Raw genomic sequence first — 16,889 nt, 5'->3', positions numbered from 1 at the left:
TTTTCATTTGTTTTCCCGTAATTGCCCTTACTACTAAGAATGTTTTTTTTATCTTTGCGCATTGCTAAAGGGGGCATGGGCTGGAGGGAACATTTTTGTCTCTGCGCATCTTTTTTGGTACCTGGCCGATGTCGGTTCTCTGGCCGATTGGCCGCGGGGCATGCTCATTACATAAAATCGACTGATAAGACAGATGGCAACATGTAAGTTGTTAAAGAGCTTTACTATAGAGCAACGCTTAGAATCGACTTGGCGAAGGCAATTTGACACATACTTTTGCCTCATATCCACTTGAAAAGCTTTTGGTATTTGATATATTCCGACTTGATGAATTTTTCTTCTCTCGCCACTTTTCTTGACTTTGGTGTTTTCCAAGTCTACCTAAATGGTCGGAATTCAGTGATTTCTACAATCCTGATTACAATGCAATATCTTCCACCAAGCCCCCCATCCTTGCATATCTGTCGCAACCTTCTGAAAACGGCCTTCTTCAGCTTTCGTGGGAGTCATATCCCACTCAACCAAATCAGTTGCCTTTCTCACCACAACCAGTGACGGCAGAACAGCTCTTGGCTGATCCTGGCATCTCGTAAACATTCGAAATTCCATAATTTAGTCCATAGCCCATTAGTATCATCATTTTCTCCTTCTAAATAGACAAACACGAGACAACGCCTCAAGTTGTCCTGCCCTTGTCATTGGTATTCCGGAACGCCGCTGTAAAAATGTTCATATCGCCAAATCCAGCAATCTCGCTTTCGTTTTTTTCTGTAGTCCAAGCTTGAGTTTGCTCTTGGGGAAAGAGAGCCAACTCGATTTCTGGCTCAAGGGGCTGGGTTCTCCCTGACGACCCTCTTGATCCTTTTCTCGTACTCGACCTTGTCCTTTTTGAAAAGGTTGTATGCGTCTGCCTGAGCCGGTGACTCAGGGTTGGGGTCGTTGAGCAAATCCTGGACGCCGATGAGGATCTGCTTGACGGTGATGGAGGGCTTCCACGCCTCCTCCTCGTTCAAAATGGACAGGCATACGGTGCCTGACGGGTAGACGTTGGGATGGAACAGCGGCGGCACGAATTTGCCTAGATTGTCGAGTGCGTTAGTATGGATATCAGGTGTGACAAGCAGCAGCAGCAGCAGCAGAACCATCAGTTCCGTCATCTTCAACATACATTTGGGTGGCTTAGTTGGGTACTCTACCGGTATCAAGTGCAGTCGAGTTAGCGATGTGGCTCACTTCAAGTACAACACGGACAGAACCGGGCAGGTGTAAACTGACCCTCCGGGAACGTAATCGTCATCTTGAAAAGACCGCCTTCCCATATGGTCTTTTCCTTGCCCGGGATACCACATTCCCACACCTTGAGGTCCAGCGTGCCGTTCTCCGTCCGTTGCGGCTTTGCGTAGAAACCAAAGGGATGGTCCTTGCGCCATTGTTTGCTGATCGGATTACATGGAAATGTTAGCAAGGCTGCGTTGACAAGTGGGCATGAGAGGAGCAAAACTAACCGCTCCTCCTGCAACCGGTTCTGGCTGAGAGACATTATCGCGGTGCTGAACGAAAATATCCGGCTAGCTCTGAGTATGTGGGCAGGTTCCGCGACAGCAGTTTTGGGGTATTGGACGTGGGATTATGCCAGCCCGGGTGAGGCAGAGCTGAGTCCGGGAAGTAAAAAGACGGCTTACGGACTGGATGGTCCGCCGGTGAATGCTACCAGAAACCTTGATAGAGGTTATCCGGTTGAGGCGATAAGTGATTTTTAGCAGTAGTTTATCGCGCACCGGGAGTGTTACGCGCGTCGATTCCAGCGTTTGTCCTAAGCAGTCGGGGTTAGGAGATGAGACGGGACGAGGTCGATTCTATGTTGGACGTATCTGATTTAGCGGTGGTGATCCCAGGGCAGTCAGTGTCTGGCGGACAGCAGAAGCAAGTCTACGGGTTTGCGGTCGGTGGTCGCAAGTTTAACCAATCAAATTGAATCTCTGCCAAGCGACCCCATATTAATTTGGGACGTTGCCTAACGCCGACGCGGCGAACTTTAAGTGCGGGGCAGACTCTCCACGCGTGCATTGAAGAGCTCAGGCTACGCTCTCCAAATCCAGGGACGGGGTAACGCTGGTGGAGGGGTGCAAGGGGTGGATCAAAGGACCTCGGCCACATCATGCTTGGCCGAGCGATCCTCCGCAGGAACATTTCCAATTCTATTTATATTCTTCTCTCTTTGGATCTTCCATCTGTTTACTTCCTGGACATGGTTTAAAAAGATATACGCACGAAACCAGTTGTGGCCTCTCACCAAGGGTACTTTACACTGCATTAGCATCAGAGCGCATCGCATACTCCGCCTGTGCGCGCTTGCATGCGGTCAGACGAACGGCTCCGCGCGATCATCTGACGCAGGTTTCCCCAGCCGGTTGCCGATAACTTGGGTTGTTCGGTTTCTTGCATCAACCACAGAAGTATTCCAGGGGTTTTCCTCCAGCATAAAAATACATATTCCCCATTCAACAACAGGTATATCACCAGTACGACCTAGCAAAAAGTCAGGGCCATGGCGGACCGGCCCGAGGACACAGCGCCGATAAAGGACGCCCCGGCTCCGGCCGTGGCGGCGCCTGCAAGTGAGCCCACAACGGCGGCTCCCGAGGCCCCGAAGGTTGCAGAAGTTGTCGAGGACGTTCCGGACCCCGACGAGGACGACCTTGACGATTTGGACGGCATGTAGTAGCGCAGCTTCTGTTTGTTTTCATATTTGGTGTGGGGAACATTGTTAATGACATGTGACACTCCTCTTTTTCAGATATGCTGGATGAGTTCTCGGCAGTAAAGCTCAACCCGCCAAAGACGCCCCACGTTTCGGCGCCTGGCCCCAGCGAACCCAGCGCGGCGCCTCCGCTGCCGACGAGCAAACCTCCGGCCACAGACGGCGCCGACGAGTTTGACGAGGATGAATTTGCCAAGCAGCTCCAGGCCGGTATGGCAGAAATGCTGGGCGACATGGGGAGCTCTGTGAGTCAAAAGAATTTGATTCCTGAGGAGTAGCGAGTCTGCTGACCAGCAGCAACCGCCTGTAGCCGGAGATGCAAGCTCAATTTGAAAGCATATTCAAAGAGTTAGGTGCCGCCGCCGCCGCAGACGAGAGCTCCAACCCCTCCGCAGGTGCACCCCCGCCCGCGAGCAGCTCTTCCTTTCAGGACAACATCCGCAGGACCATGGAGAGAATGCAAGCATCAGGAGACTCCGCCACCGCCGCAGCAACAGCCGATTCGAACGCCGAGGACGACTTCATGGCCGAGCTGCTCAAGCAGATGCAGGGGGGCGGTGCCGGCGCCGGGCTGGGCGGCGAAGGTGGCGAGGAGGAGTTTTCCAAAATGCTGCTCGGCATGATGGAGCAGCTCACTAACAAGGAGATTCTCTACGAGCCGATGAAGGAACTCCACGACAAGTTTCCCGAGTGGCTGGAGAGGAACAAGGACAAGACTTCGGCCGAGGACCTGAAGAGGTACGAGGAGCAGCAGCGGTTAGTTTCCGAGATGGTTGTCAAATTCGAGGAGCCGACGTACTTGGACTCGAACGCGGCAGATCGGGAATATATTGTGGATAGGATGCAAAAGGTGAGCTTGCAAATATGCCCAGATTATATTCCGAACATTGTGCTAACCCCTAATAGATGCAAGCTACGGGCTCCCCGCCTTCTGATTTGGTGGGTGATATGCCCTCTGCACAGGAGGCGCTTGGTGCACCAGACCCAGAAGCCTGTACGCCACAATAGTGACTATCAATGCCAAAATGCTATATGGACAATTGACAGGTCCGCCATTGCGTGACTGGTAAAAACGACAAAATGAGAGCATGTTCCAACGCCAAAAGCCAAGTTCGCTCCAAAAACGCCATAACCTAATCCCACCCCCCTAGAACGCCATCCAGTTATTTGTACATGTGCCAAGATTTGCATCTAGTTATGACATTTCGACATCACCAGACGACGCTGGCGCTGTTTGCTGATTTTGGGTAGACAGAAAGTCCATGAATAAGGAATCGTAATCCTCGTCGTCCAAAAGATGGGGTGAGTCTGGCCGTGTCGTCCCACTGGATGGGGCTTGTTGTTGTTGCACGTTTGATGCTAACGCCTCGAACTCGTGCTCGTCCTCCATCATGGAATCCATCATCAGGTCGTCGGGGATTTCTTCGTATCTGCTCTGACGCTCCTCTTCCAATCGTTCGGCGTCTTCAATGTCCTCCTCGGTCAACAGACTATCAGGATCAAGAAGCTTCGCCTGCTGCCGAGCCTGCGTCTCGTTGAACCACTCTGTGCTCAGCACCTAGCAACCAATAGCATGTCAGCAATCGAACAAGCCTCCCCACTGTCTCTACCCTGGTTTGCTCCCAAAACGTACCTTGTGCTCGACACCTCTCCTCTCCCACCGGTGATCGTCAGCCCTCTGCTGGACGCCCTTGAGGAACAAATTCCTTCTGCTCTGCTGCGTGGCCTCGCGGTTCCTGACGACGGGGTTCGGACGCGCCGGACGCGCCGAGAACTTGAATTTTGACGGCGGCGCCTGCACAGGCGACGACTGAACCTGGCGCGGCTGGCGGTTGTAGTCGCAGGGGCTCAGGGGCGCGGGCGGTGGTGATGATGCGCGGATCGGTGACGATGACGACAGCGGCGAGGACCGCGTCGGTTGGTATGAAAAGTCGTTGAAGACTGGGTATGATGGCATGACTGCGAACATGGCTGGGAGAACTGTCCTGTTTGCTGGATCGGGTATAGAGGAGGAGAGATTGGATTGAATTGGGCGGGGGTGTTTTTGAAAGTGTTGATGTTAAGACATGCTGATGATGGACTTGGAGATGGAGGAGCGTGTTCGGTTGTATAAAGTGGTTTTGGGAAAGGTGATCTAGAAAAGTGTGGGGGGGATTGGACGCGTTTGCATGGGTTAGTGGTTTGACGCGTTGAATGGAACGGACTCCGGGAGGTGGCAAAAGCGTGTGCTTACCCTAACCCTCGGCTCGGACTTACAACACTGGCTTTAATTGGGCCTGGCTGTGGTACGTACCTTTTTCCCTTGATTCCCTGCTTCCTTCTTTTCGCACCCCAGTACAAGAACGTTAAAGAATAAGAATTAATTGATTGGATTTCTATGCTATCACACTCGAAACCTTGGCAATTAGTAACCGAACCTTGATTTCACGACAATCGTGGACCAAGGTTGCACTTTCTTGGTCTTCATATTGGTCTACTTACTCTCCAAACTTGATTCCATGGCATTGCTTGTTGTGGACAATTAATTCATTTCACGACCGCTAGCTGGCTGCCACTTTAGATCACGCGACGCGTTTGGCACTGGTCAGTTAAAAGCAAGGTCTTGGCAAACTAAGACGCGGGACAAGCGTGACAGCGGCGAATTTTTGTTGGCTTCTTAGACATTACTAGGCGCTCGTAGCTGGGTGAGGAAACTAAAAGCAATGTTGATCATTTGAAGCCTCTAGGGTAGGTTTAAATCACTACCAGGCAAGCACGGAACCAGCCTGCTAACACCCCCTCGAATGGTCCGAGGAAAACCCATACAATCTTTTCATATGGATGAGTGACCATGCAGGCCCGCGTATAAATCCGTATCCCCAAGCCTTGGAGTCGATATAGGGGTAACAAGGATCTGTCAGTTGGTCGGGGTCAAGAGGGGCTCATCAAACAGACAAAGTCACCGGCACAAGTGCTACGACTTACGTAGGCCATGCCCACTTTACGAAAAGCGACAAAACTATACAACTGCTGGGTGCGCAGTTGGGACGGGGAACCGTATCCGCAAGTTGATCATTTCCAACAGGGCATCGGGGGTGGCATTGAGTGCGTACGCCGTACGGAAGGAAAGCCGAACATGTGTACTTAACGAACCCAAAAACACAACCCCTGATCCTTACCTTGTCAATTCGAGTCAGATAACGCTTCTGGATCGGCAGGATTTTCGAACCAGACTACGAGAACAATGTGGGACTGCTGTTAATGGCCAAATGCTACTTCGACGACACGACTGCGTTGTATACTACCACCCGAGAGGTCCCAAGTGAACATGTCGTCTGTTGGCATGGTACCATATGGGAAAGCCAATATCTCGACCAAACACCAGTCATTCACTGCTACCACAAGGCTTGATCAAGTTCCGCCTGATCGCATATATACTTCGTCGTTAAAAACCAGACTATTTGAGATCTTCAAGCGAAATTACTTTATTAAATCCTTTATACAGGTCTAGCGCGACATTGATATCTAAACTGAGAACAAAACACACTAAAAGCTGACTAGCCATCCCCCGCGCGGGGACTTTCTTTTGTACGTGTGGAGAAGAAGAAAATCATTATCAAGGTTGAAGGGGGAAGGGAAAATACCACCCACCACCCTTTCACAGCTTGATGCCGCCCGTGCGCTGGGCAAAGATGTTTTGCGGGTCCACCTGCGCGCGGACGTCGGCGGCGAGCTGCCTCTTCTCCGGCCGCAGGCGACCCCAGTAGTCCTGGGTGTGGTGGGCGTCGTTCATGAAGAGCGGCCTGTAGGCGTCGGGCAGGGTGCCGTCGGCGACGTAGCCGTCGACCAGGCTCTTCATGCCGTCGACGAGCGTGGCCGTCGTGGAGGCGACGTTCTTGTCGCTGATGCTGAACCAGTACGAGTAGTTGAACTCAAAGATGATGCGGTCCGTCGAGTCGTCCAGGTCGATCAGGTCGCCGCCCTTGTCGCGCGCGATCCGCGCCATGCTCTTGGGGATGGGCTGGAACGCCATCGACGCCACGCTGCCCGGGGTGATGGCCCGCGGCTCGGACGTCTTGAACCAGTGGTCGTAGTAGGAGCGCATGACGCGCTGGCCGTCGGCCGCCGAGGGGAGAGGGGTCGTCTCGGTGGCGATGACGTAGCGCGACCCGTGCAGGACGGCCCAGTTGTTGTACGACAGGAGGTCGGCGTAGGACCGGGACTTGCAGTTGTTGATGGTGGGCTTGGCGGCGAGGAATTTGTCAAAGATGCCGGCGGGGGGAGACTCGCCGTCGTAGAAAAGGAAGAGCGTCCAGATCTTGGCGGCGTTGAGGGCCGTGAGCTCGGCCGTGGCGATGATGGCGGCCTTGGGGTACTTGTCGTAGTTCTCGGTAAAGTCCCGGACGGCAGCCAGGATCTCGTCCGTCTTGGACGCGCCAAACACCATGTTGCCGCCCCAGACCTGGCCGATCGGGTAGGCCTTGAGGACGAACTTTGTCACGATGCCAAAGTTGTTGCCGCCGCCGCGCAGGGCCATGAGGAGCTGCGGGTTGGCCGACTCCGACGCCGTGACGATGGTGCCGTTGGCCAGCACCACCTCGGCCTCGACGATCTGGTTGGCCGCCCAGCCGTACTGCGTGCTGAGGAAGCCGAGGCCGCCGCCCAGGAGGTAGCCGCCCACGCCCACGTTGCCGATGCGGCCGCCGACGACGGTGACGTTCTTGCCGTCGAGGGCACCCATGACGTCGTCCCAACGGTTACCGGGGCCAACGGTGACGGTGTTGTTCTCGGCGTTGTACACGACCCCGGGGTTCAGGGCCGTGGTGGAGATGAGAGGGCCGTCCTGGACACTTGCAAAGTAGTTGTTTGGGTTGTGGCCGCCCGACTTGACGGCAAAGGTCTCGTTGTTAGCCTGCAGGGTCTGCATGATAAACGACAGCTCCTGCGCGTCCTTGGGCTTCAGGATGCACGACGGCTTGAGATCGCCACAGGCCGTGGACCTGTTGTGTATACCGTGTCAGTAAAACATGACAACTCGGGAGAGGGGAAGGGAAGTGCTAGACTCACCAGTAGTGGTCCTGTTCTGTCTTGTAGTCACCGTCATTCTTAGACAAGGACTGGATGCTGGCCCGCTGGTTGTTGACAATGTCGCACGTCTGCGAAGCAGCCTGAACGGCAGCCAGGAGGGCCAAAGAGGCCCACGACGAGGCTATCAACTTGAAGTGCATGATGGAAGGATATGCAAAGAGATGATTTAATGAGTGTGATTGGTCCTACGCCGTGTGGCGATGAAAGATAGACCAGAAGCTTGAGCTGACTGTGTGTCGGTTGCTGAGGCGCAAGAGAGAGAGCCCGAGGCCAAAGCAGCGGCCGTTGACGCCCTCTTTATCCTTCTTTGCGTCTCTGATGCCATCCGCTCCCATCCGCTCCGTTGCGACCCTCCCCTGAGTCCCTGACTGCACAATCATGGCATTCGCCTATCTGATGTAACATGAACAATCTCCCGAACTTTGGTCCTATATTCGCAAGTCTAAGCCGACATGTAATGCCCATATCGGTCGACCGTCTCGGCTAAGTTGACCCAAGCTTGTAAGGCGGGTCCAGAGCCGCAGACATATTCCTTGCACAGCCCAACCCTACTATAAGTAGCAGCATGGAGCACTGCGGAGGGGCCCTTCGCATGAATCGTTCGCTCGTTGTGGTTGTGGTCGAACTGGAGGCCTGCCAAATTGGACCGGACAAATATGTGGATAGCCGACACCCTGTCAAGAGATCATAGCACACTATGCTATATGCAAGCACTGCCGGATTTGGGCCTGAAGTTTTCCCGCTTCCAGCGAACAAATGTTTATGGTTGATATAGGTGATATTTCCAAGCTGGGCACGACTTTGGTTAACCGGGCATCAATCGTTCCGGGTTTGGACTAGCCCGGCAGTTCAGGATTTCGGGGGCCGGCGCCCGGATGCCTGCAAACGAACAAAGGTCGTACTATGTTATTGTTACGCGCACTGCTGAATTCATGTTAACCGCTTAGGGCCAAAAAGGTGCCGCTATGGAAGCGGCGTGGCGGCCAACACTCCAACTTCAAACGGGTAGTTTTGAAGCGACGCTTCAATGGGCTGTAGATCTAACACGCGGCTGCTAGGCGCAGAAATCGCCGGACTCTGATTGTCGTTTATACCGGTCTAGCCACCCCACGCGGGTTATAGCGCCCTGAGGCTGATCGGAGGCCTTCGTATTCTATCCTTAGGCCCTACGCAGGAGATCAAAGTCGAAGGAAAATGGGCAGCGAGATAGGACAGGATAAGTTAGTTAGGATATGACAAGGCATAAAGGCTAGATCGACAGTCAAGTTACATTTTGCCAGGTGCGCCACTTTGCAGTATCGAGCACTGGAGAACACTTTAGGCCACGATCCCGCATGCCAGGGAACAAACAGTTCATCCTATATAAGTGTCTCGCAGCTCAACATTCTAGCCAGAATGTTCAGGCGCTGTGCTGGACTTGGGTGTTTCAATTCTGCTTTGTGAGGGCTAACGCCGTGGATATCTCGAGTAAGATCAGTGAGACGACCCTAATGGCTGGTCTCTCGTCAGTTTCGATGAGAAAAAGTAGACGTCCAAGAACCGTAGTAGCGCGGAACGACGGATCCGCCAAGGGAAGACTCGAGGTCTTGGTAGCAGGCTGTCTCATTGGAGTAATCTAGATCCATATTGATGCCTCAGCTGTGGAGATCATCGGCCCAGGATTGTTTGCTGCCATTTGCGCAGAGATGATCGAAGACACTTGGTAACGCAGGTCTCGTCACTGCCCTGTTGACTCCAGACTACCAACTGAGCAGCATGACTGATGCCGCGGCGGATCTTTCTGATGATTGAACTCGTCCACGTCCGAGAGCAACTTGCCCTCCCGCGCCCATGGATCGTCCACATCATTACCGGCAGTGATAGCCAGCGGTTGCCGGACTGCCTTGGAGGAATATGCTTTTCGGTGGTTTCTTGCGGCTTCGCCTGCAGTGTGGCCCCCTCGGAGGAGGAACTTGGCGACGAATCTGCCGAATGGGTCCCGCCTGGTAGGGGTATTCTGGTTTAGGCAGTTTTCGTTTGTTGCAATGGGCCTTTATCAAAGTCAGAATCGCTATATGAGTCCGAAATGGCTAATTGATAAGTACGACAGATCGCTAGAAGGCCAAGTAATAGGGCTGCACAATATGGCGAGGAATCCGGCAGACACCAGTCTTTGCACACAACGAAAAGAACGAGCGGGGTGTTCCGCCGATGCGGCGCGCAGCGAACATTGCATTCATTCGTGCTAGCAAAAGTCTGTCATTCTCAAATCTGCTACGTGCAAAAGTGATGAGCATGGCCAGTCACTGTCAACAGAGACTAAATCAGTTGTGAGAGTGGCAGCCGTTGTCATGTAGACTGAAAGGGACCTGATGAAGGACGGGTGGAATTTGACTCGACGCATTTCTTTCGTGTGTAAAAGCAGACTCCACCTGATGGTTATGGTTCTTATTTTGTGGGGTAGTGCCCTTTGCAAAGTGGAGATAAAGGGGCTCTTGCCTTATCTACAACGACCTGGTAGAAAATTGGAATCAATTGGCTACCCAAGGTACCTATTATTTTCCACTGAGAATGATGAAAAATTGCGCAATCGGCGGCGAAGGCGGCCATGAGGCTTTTAGGAAGGTGGTCGGTCACCAGACCCGTGTTGGGGTGATCCGGAAGCGAACCGGACCGCCCAGCTCCACAAGGGCTTCACTTGGATCCCTCGCAGAGGCTCGGGATGGGGATCCTTGATTGTTTTTACTAGGTCACGGGTGGTTTTGTGTCAGTTTTTTTTCTCGATAAGGTAAATGAGAGGGTAGGAGAAATGATATGCTAGAAAGAGCTAATAGAGTATAGGGGCCGGGATGGATGATGTAAATGGGAAAGGGGAAAGGGGGGAGGCTAGGAGAGCTGACTGGGTGAAGGAAGCGGGTTAGCTATAGAAATGATCATATGATCTGGAGATTGATTGACTCCTGTCCCCACTAGCCGTCAATAGCACGTATACAAGAGTATGTTTGGGGTAAATCCGGGGGTTTGGTTAATATGACGGCTTGGCTATGAAGTTGTTTGGTCTCTTGCGGCTTGAACACCCATCACCTCGCAAATCTGATCGTGTATAGCAAAAGCTATAGATAACCTACAAGTAACACATAGGCCTCCAGGGCGCGAAGTCATCTCCAGTCAACTTGGTATATGTACCAGCTGTGAGTCAAACTCTTAACCTACAGCCTTGAAATCGGTCCAGTACTCGGCCGCAACTCCGAAAAAGTAAGATGGCGATGCCAGTGAGAAGGTCACGCGATACCACCGATCGACATCATGACGTTTCATAGATGCGACTCTGTCCATTTTCCCCAACTCGCTTTTCCCCGGCCATCTAAGCATACGTATAGCAAAAAAAAAAAAACACTCTGGGCGAGCCGGCTTGGGTTCAAGCCGTCACCAAGAGGTATACACGAGTCACAATCATCGAGTGTTCATGGGGCTGCTGTGTTGCTCGGAGGGGGTGATTTAGGGGTTTGCTGCAACATTTGGATAGTCGTGTGATTGCAGAAAGAGTGCTCAAAAGTAAAAAGGCGCCAGTGGACTAAATGTTGCGTATTTTGCACTACTTCCTAAGTTCTTCCAAGTAACGGCATTCTGCTGCATGTTTGACAAGGAGAACTGGTAGAATTAATGACCTCCTTATACCCTGCTCCTGCCTTTTATGTATATGCGCCTGTCACTGCCTTGCCGGCACTGGAGGAGACGCTCCAAGCTTGGGCCGGAACCAAACATGGCCAGTAGGCCTAAACTCGGCTTCAAATCCCATCCGTTCTAGAACATTTTTTGCCCTGGCGTAATCTGCTTCGTTTCTGGTCGTAGTAACCCATCCCCAGTCTCCCGAGAGGCCGGGGGTCCAGACGTCGAATCCAGTGTATTTCCACTGAGAACTGGCTCTTGCTTTGTCGAAAGCCGCTTCCCACTGCTTGGCAGTTGCATCTTGATCCGGAGCCGTATTAAGAAGATCATTCGAACTAATAAAAGAGACCGCAAATTTTTTATAACCACTGGCGGCGACAGAAGTAGCAGCAGCAAGGAGGAGCGTAAACTTGGTGAAGGAAACCATTTTCTTTTTTTTTTCTGCAATCGGTAGAATAATTATTGTGTAAGAAGTAGTGACCTTGAAAAAAAGGTCAAAATAAACTTTTCGATGCGCACACTCACTCCGTGGCGCTTTATATATACAGGATGGTTTGTAAAAGAAAAAGAAAAAAAAAGGCTGAATACGCAAACAAGATGTTGTTCGCATTATATTTTTAATTATGTTTTATCGACATTCAATTTCAAACCCACCCTTGAGTAAATGCGCCAGCGAGGATTGGGCTTGTTTATTTGAAGGATTCGAAGATCTGCGATTCGTTTGTAACTGATATAACACGAGAGAAGTACTTGATGCGGCTCACAATTTAGATGTAAGTGCACCCTAAATTCGAGTACCTTTTCGTTATAGACCCACCAACATATCCCCTTTCCACTATAGACCCACCAACACATCCATTCAGGGTAGGTGCCTTGGCGGTATAATCGTATTTAGTACATGGCCAAGTGGGGGACAAAAAAAGGGACGCCAAAGTATTTCTGCAAATAATCGCAGCAAAATAGCATGGTAAAATACGGAGAGTTCTAACATTTGAAAGGAGTTTAAGTAATTAATAAGTCTTCGCTTTCAGAAAAATCGAATATGTTCTGTGTGACAAGCTGCGTACGGTTGAAAATGGTGAGTGGGCTGCTTATTTTGGTGATCTTTGGTGCAGTTTGCCCAAATTCGGAGTCCCTGTCTTGTTGTCCCCCACTTGATGGCCGCGTGATTTTCGCAGTCCGTTTGAACAATAGGGGTGATATTATGCAATACGTGTATTTTCTTGATTTACCTTGCTACTGCTGACAGGATAATCTGGTGTAGTGGATTCGTTTTTCTAATCTCAGTAAGTAAGTATGTTCCTTGCCTCCCCATTCGAGCATTGGCTTTAATTTGACCAATCTTTGGTTAATTTATAGATTCTACGCCGTTATCCTCCTCTGGTAATTCACAAATGCTCTTATCGCGTCCCTGTTCCTACCAGCCCCGATACCGTCCCCATCAACCACCAAGCAACATCAAAACCAGCACCACAATTGTAATGGGACCCAAGCCCGCCGCCGCTACCCTCTCCCCTCCCCTCTCGCTTCCAGGCCACCTCTACTCCCATACACTCACTTTGGTATTTTTCTTGATTCGTTTGCCGGGAGGATCTATCTTCCATCCATGATTGCCCGACACGAAACCAGGGTCTTTTACACCAGAGATCCGGAGTCTCGTGCAATCCGTGAGCCATGAACCAGGGACCCCCAGGAGATGTATTGTTATTTACACGACATGAACCGCCTCGATCCGAAATATACTCGACCCCATCACTGCCCTCCCCGGCACCAAAAATACGGATTTGAACCTAAAGGCGAAGGACGTATCGCACGTCTCCATACATATTTTGGGTTTCGCTGTATCCCATTGTGTTCAGGATGAACTTTGCAAGTTCGTAGTTCGAATTTTCCTGAGTGCTCCAAACCCACCCCCAGTCATCGCCCAACTTTGGGGGGAATGGCGCAGTGGTTAAGCGCCATGGCTGTTACTTGAGTAACGTAGGTTCGAATCCTGCTCCCTCCACATCCTCCCCGCTTACCCGTGGCAAGGATAACCCGGCTGGCTATCGACAACAACCACCCGCCTGTGCCGTCGAGCCCACACTTGTTGGGAACTTCGTCTCCATGGCTACAAACGACCGACAGCTCCGCTGTTTGGACACAGGCCCCTCTCGATGAAGAGCCGTCAACTGCCGTCAGACGAATCCTCCGTGCGCCTGAAGGCACGGGGTCGCGTCAGTGAACAAACCTGTAAGCAGGACCGGGCACGAACCCGGTCAGGCTCGATTCGCTTCTATGCCCTTGTTTTCCGCTGTGTAAATAGAGAAAATAGAAAGCGCGCCGAGATACCCCTCGGGAGGTTGCTAACGGCCGGCTAATGAGCCGGGCCGAGCCCGGCGTTAAATAATACTACTACTACTACTACTACTACTACTCATCGCCCAACTTGTCCCAGCCATTATATCCAGTCGATTTCCACACGAGCTCAGTTCTTTTCTTGTTAAAAGCATTTTCATACAGACTGGTGATTTCTCTTCTATGCGGACATTTGTCGACGTTTCTATTGCAAAAAAAGACTATAAATCTCTCAGGGTCTTTGGCGGCAGGAGTATCAGTCGCAAGAGTATTGGTGGCAAGGAGAAGCGTAAGTATGGTCAAAGAAACCATTTTGGTGACTGGCAATTCTTCCAGATTGGATTCAATCGATATCTTAGTAAAAATACCAAAGTGGCAAATGGGATGTTCAAAACAAAGGATGGGAAATCTAAGAGCCAAAAGTCCGAGGGCAACACAAACGAACTGGCACTTCTTTTATTCACTTTGGAATTTTTAGTTTTCTTTTTTCTTTTTTTTTTAAAAAAAAATCGACCGGATAAATATTAGTATCTGCACCCTCCAGTCTATTTATATGGTATAAGATAGTAGCTACAAAGTGTGTTATAGTTCTCTACAGTGCGTATTACGACGGTCATCAGCACTAGGCATCTCCGTCTTCCTGACACTGAATACAGGATTGTTTAATACACGTTACCTGGGAGATGATCCCCCGCATTTGGGCATGGATTTGGACCGGTTACTCCGATGAGACAGGCTACCCATCGACCTTGATATGTTCTTTACTCTACAGCTCTTCCGAGCTCCCTCTTCCCTTTGCCCCCCTCTCTTATCCATTCCTGGGACAATTGGTGCCATCGAACAAAGCATCTCCAACTCGATCAAATCACGCAACTAATATCGAAATTTCTCACGTCTCTCAAACGAATAGCAATTTGGACTTGGGTGTCGGGATTAGGCTTGTGACCTCGAGGGAAAAACTCTCACCATTTAGGGAGGATAGACTTGCGGAGCTAGTCATAGGGTTATGGGCGCTTCTCGACTGCTTGCGACGTGCCCGGTATTATAAGACGCATCGCTAGATGGTGGCAGTGGCGCGGCAGTCTCTTAGGGAGACAATGCGCCTGGAAATTTGTGGTTTTGCGGACTAGTTCTAGGTCTAGACTAGACTAATGCTAGAGGTAACACCCTGCATTATTTTGCCCAATCAAAATTCGATGTGATGGACATAATACCGAGCTGGCTTCTGGGCTTCCCTATCAGACCCAGTTGCGAGTCGTGTGTACGTGGTACGTAGGAGCTGAAGGTGGTGTGACTGGAAAGGCATGCTTGACTGTGCACCAAGGGCGAATAAATGCCTTTGCTGATACGATTCAAGTTCATGCCGCGACTGAGTAATGTACAGTGCGACATCAAATTTAGAGGTTCATTCAAGCGCGGCACTAGCATTACACGTGGTAGTGCACCGACATTTATTGTATGGGTGTACCCCCGCAGACCCACTACCATGCGTAAGGACCCACTTAGCGCACTAAGGCCGGCCAATCGAATTGCATATAGCGTCCGCTTACAAGCGCCATTGATACACGGAAAACCGGCACAGCACCACTCTGCTCGCAACCATAGAGATGATTTTTTTCGTCGCATTTCAACAATTAAACAGGCTCAATGGTCTAGAGGCATGATTCTTGCTTTGGGTTAGCGTAGAAATATCTTGAACAACTGCAAGAGGTCCCGGGTTCAATCCCCGGTTGAGCCCTGTTAACTCGGTTCCCATTGAACTATATTAATAACTTTTTTTGATGTTTTATTCTAACTGACATCAATCACACACATAGAAAGAAGATAAATAAGTACGAGAGTGCGCCTGCCTCCCACGTGATCGGCTGATCTATATTACCTACAGTGCTTATTTACCTTTTTCTAACCATGGGTTGGTGTGTAAACATCTCGATCGTCTAGAGGAGGTCCCGGGCTCAATCCCCAGTTGAGCCCGATCAACTTGGTTGACAGCCGAGGCATCCATCTTTTGATACTGTTTCGAGTTTTCCTTTTGATCGTCATACAAATGGGGGACTAGCGCGGGGCTGTGTCTACCTCTCACGTGATCCTGGCAGCAGTGTGGCTAACATACATTGTTTGTCATACTCAGCCTCTCATGTTCCTCAGCCACAGCTCTTATTTTGCTCTACCACAGAATACAAGACAGAACAGTAAAGCCCGAATAGCATACGCTATGCATTGTTTTGCAGAAAAGTCTCTTAGAAGCACAGCATCCAACTTTGTTGTGAAGTTGAGATGGGAAGAGCTGCACCAGTAACCCCCTAAACCGATGGCACCCACATCTGTACGAATATACACAAGTAGCGTATGTACTTGTAGATACATACTTTACTGGCTCTCATGCCTAGTATCGCCTGTTGATCTAACATATGGCGACATACACTCATTCTTGTCTACCAGAAAACCATGTCCTGAAAAAATCACACACTTAACATATACACAGATGTTGTTAAAATATTATATTTAGTAATAATTTGATTCTACCCTTTTGTTATGATGGACTTCACAAATACACATCACAATGCGAGGGTTTTCACACCGCCAGGGACGGCGCCGGCCCAAGGCCGGCCTCGCCCCGTAAATTAATAATAGTTTGATGCCGCGTTTGTATAATTGACCATCTGGTTAGCTGAATGTGAATAGTTCTCCATACAAACCACGCATAGTCTTTCCAACCTATCATCAAAGTATCTGCTGGCACAGAGCTCCATTTACCTGCGTATTTGAATCCATTGACCAAATGATTAAATATTACTCATACCCAAAGATGGATGCCTCGGCTGTCAACCAAGTTGATCGGGCTCAACCGGGGATTGAACCCGGGGCCTCTTGCAGTTGTTTGAGACGTTTCTACGCTAAGCCTCGAGGCAAAAAAGGGGCCCCAACACTTTTCTTTGATCTCGATTCACGTATATCACATAACTATGGTGGTAAGGCAAAAATCACCCATTGCACAGTAGCTCAGTGGTCTGGGCCTTGTGGGTAATAGTTCTGAACGAAAAAAAGTAATTGAGGTATTTGGGGTTTTCCGGGA

General features: G+C 50.6%; 7 protein-coding genes, 1 non-coding gene and 1 pseudogene across 9 annotated transcripts; 4 read left to right on the top strand and 5 right to left on the bottom strand.

The window, feature by feature from the left end:
- Positions 1 to 284: 284 nt before the first annotated feature.
- On the bottom strand, positions 285 to 1,940 carry MGG_00970 (SUMO-conjugating enzyme ubc9). The gene is made up of 4 exons (XM_003717932.1): positions 1,506 to 1,940; positions 1,276 to 1,436; positions 1,169 to 1,192; positions 285 to 1,078 (listed from the first exon to the last, which is right to left on the bottom strand). The coding sequence occupies exons 1-4, from the start codon at positions 1,538 to 1,540 to the stop codon at positions 825 to 827; spliced, it is 474 nt and encodes a 157-aa protein (XP_003717980.1). The 5' UTR covers positions 1,541 to 1,940; the 3' UTR covers positions 285 to 824.
- Positions 1,941 to 2,090: 150 nt separating this feature from the next.
- MGG_00971 (uncharacterized protein) lies at positions 2,091 to 3,869 on the top strand. Its single transcript, XM_003717931.1, has 4 exons — positions 2,091 to 2,714; positions 2,798 to 3,006; positions 3,072 to 3,611; positions 3,668 to 3,869. Exons 1-4 carry the CDS (start codon positions 2,549 to 2,551, stop codon positions 3,767 to 3,769), a joined length of 1,017 nt encoding a protein of 338 aa, XP_003717979.1. The 5' UTR covers positions 2,091 to 2,548; the 3' UTR covers positions 3,770 to 3,869.
- On the bottom strand, positions 3,510 to 4,859 carry MGG_00972 (uncharacterized protein). The gene is made up of 2 exons (XM_003717930.1): positions 4,395 to 4,859; positions 3,510 to 4,319 (listed from the first exon to the last, which is right to left on the bottom strand). Exons 1-2 carry the CDS (start codon positions 4,728 to 4,730, stop codon positions 3,957 to 3,959), a joined length of 699 nt encoding a protein of 232 aa, XP_003717978.1. The 5' UTR covers positions 4,731 to 4,859; the 3' UTR covers positions 3,510 to 3,956.
- Positions 4,860 to 6,215: 1,356 nt separating this feature from the next.
- MGG_00973 (FAD binding domain-containing protein) lies at positions 6,216 to 8,250 on the bottom strand. Its single transcript, XM_003717929.1, has 2 exons — positions 7,808 to 8,250; positions 6,216 to 7,740 (listed from the first exon to the last, which is right to left on the bottom strand). Exons 1-2 carry the CDS (start codon positions 7,966 to 7,968, stop codon positions 6,399 to 6,401), a joined length of 1,503 nt encoding a protein of 500 aa, XP_003717977.1. The 5' UTR covers positions 7,969 to 8,250; the 3' UTR covers positions 6,216 to 6,398.
- A 3,266-nt stretch (positions 8,251 to 11,516) lies between these two features.
- Positions 11,517 to 11,903, bottom strand: MGG_17334 (uncharacterized protein; the record flags this gene model as incomplete). Its single annotated transcript, XM_003717928.1, has 1 exon — positions 11,517 to 11,903. One exon carries the CDS (start codon positions 11,901 to 11,903, stop codon positions 11,517 to 11,519), a length of 387 nt encoding a protein of 128 aa, XP_003717976.1.
- Positions 11,904 to 12,551: 648 nt separating this feature from the next.
- On the top strand, positions 12,552 to 14,439 carry MGG_14641 (uncharacterized protein; the record flags this gene model as incomplete). Its single annotated transcript, XM_003717927.1, has 6 exons — positions 12,552 to 12,554; positions 12,741 to 12,766; positions 12,836 to 12,859; positions 13,623 to 13,817; positions 14,050 to 14,102; positions 14,402 to 14,439. The coding sequence occupies 6 exons, from the start codon at positions 12,552 to 12,554 to the stop codon at positions 14,437 to 14,439; spliced, it is 339 nt and encodes a 112-aa protein (XP_003717975.1).
- Positions 13,410 to 13,481, top strand: MGG_20229 (annotated as a pseudogene). Its single transcript has one exon. The product of its transcript is annotated as a tRNA-OTHER (tRNA).
- Positions 14,440 to 15,454: 1,015 nt separating the features above from the next.
- On the top strand, positions 15,455 to 15,551 carry MGG_20228. Its single transcript has one exon. It is a non-coding gene; the product is annotated as a tRNA-Pro (tRNA).
- Positions 15,552 to 15,553: 2 nt separating this feature from the next.
- MGG_17333 (uncharacterized protein) lies at positions 15,554 to 16,242 on the bottom strand (the record flags this gene model as incomplete). The annotated part of the gene is made up of 4 exons (XM_003717926.1): positions 15,554 to 15,573; positions 15,710 to 15,827; positions 15,927 to 15,980; positions 16,237 to 16,242. 4 exons carry the CDS (start codon positions 16,240 to 16,242, stop codon positions 15,554 to 15,556), a joined length of 198 nt encoding a protein of 65 aa, XP_003717974.1.
- Between the last annotated feature and the right edge of the window lie 647 nt (positions 16,243 to 16,889).

The sequence above is a fragment of the Pyricularia oryzae genome, chromosome 5, assembly GCF_000002495.2.
Source record: "Pyricularia oryzae 70-15 chromosome 5, whole genome shotgun sequence".
In the NCBI taxonomy this organism is placed as follows: domain Eukaryota; kingdom Fungi; phylum Ascomycota; class Sordariomycetes; order Magnaporthales; family Pyriculariaceae; genus Pyricularia; species Pyricularia oryzae.
Note: the sequence above shows the minus strand (reverse complement) of the source record. Positions and strands in the feature narration are given on the sequence as shown.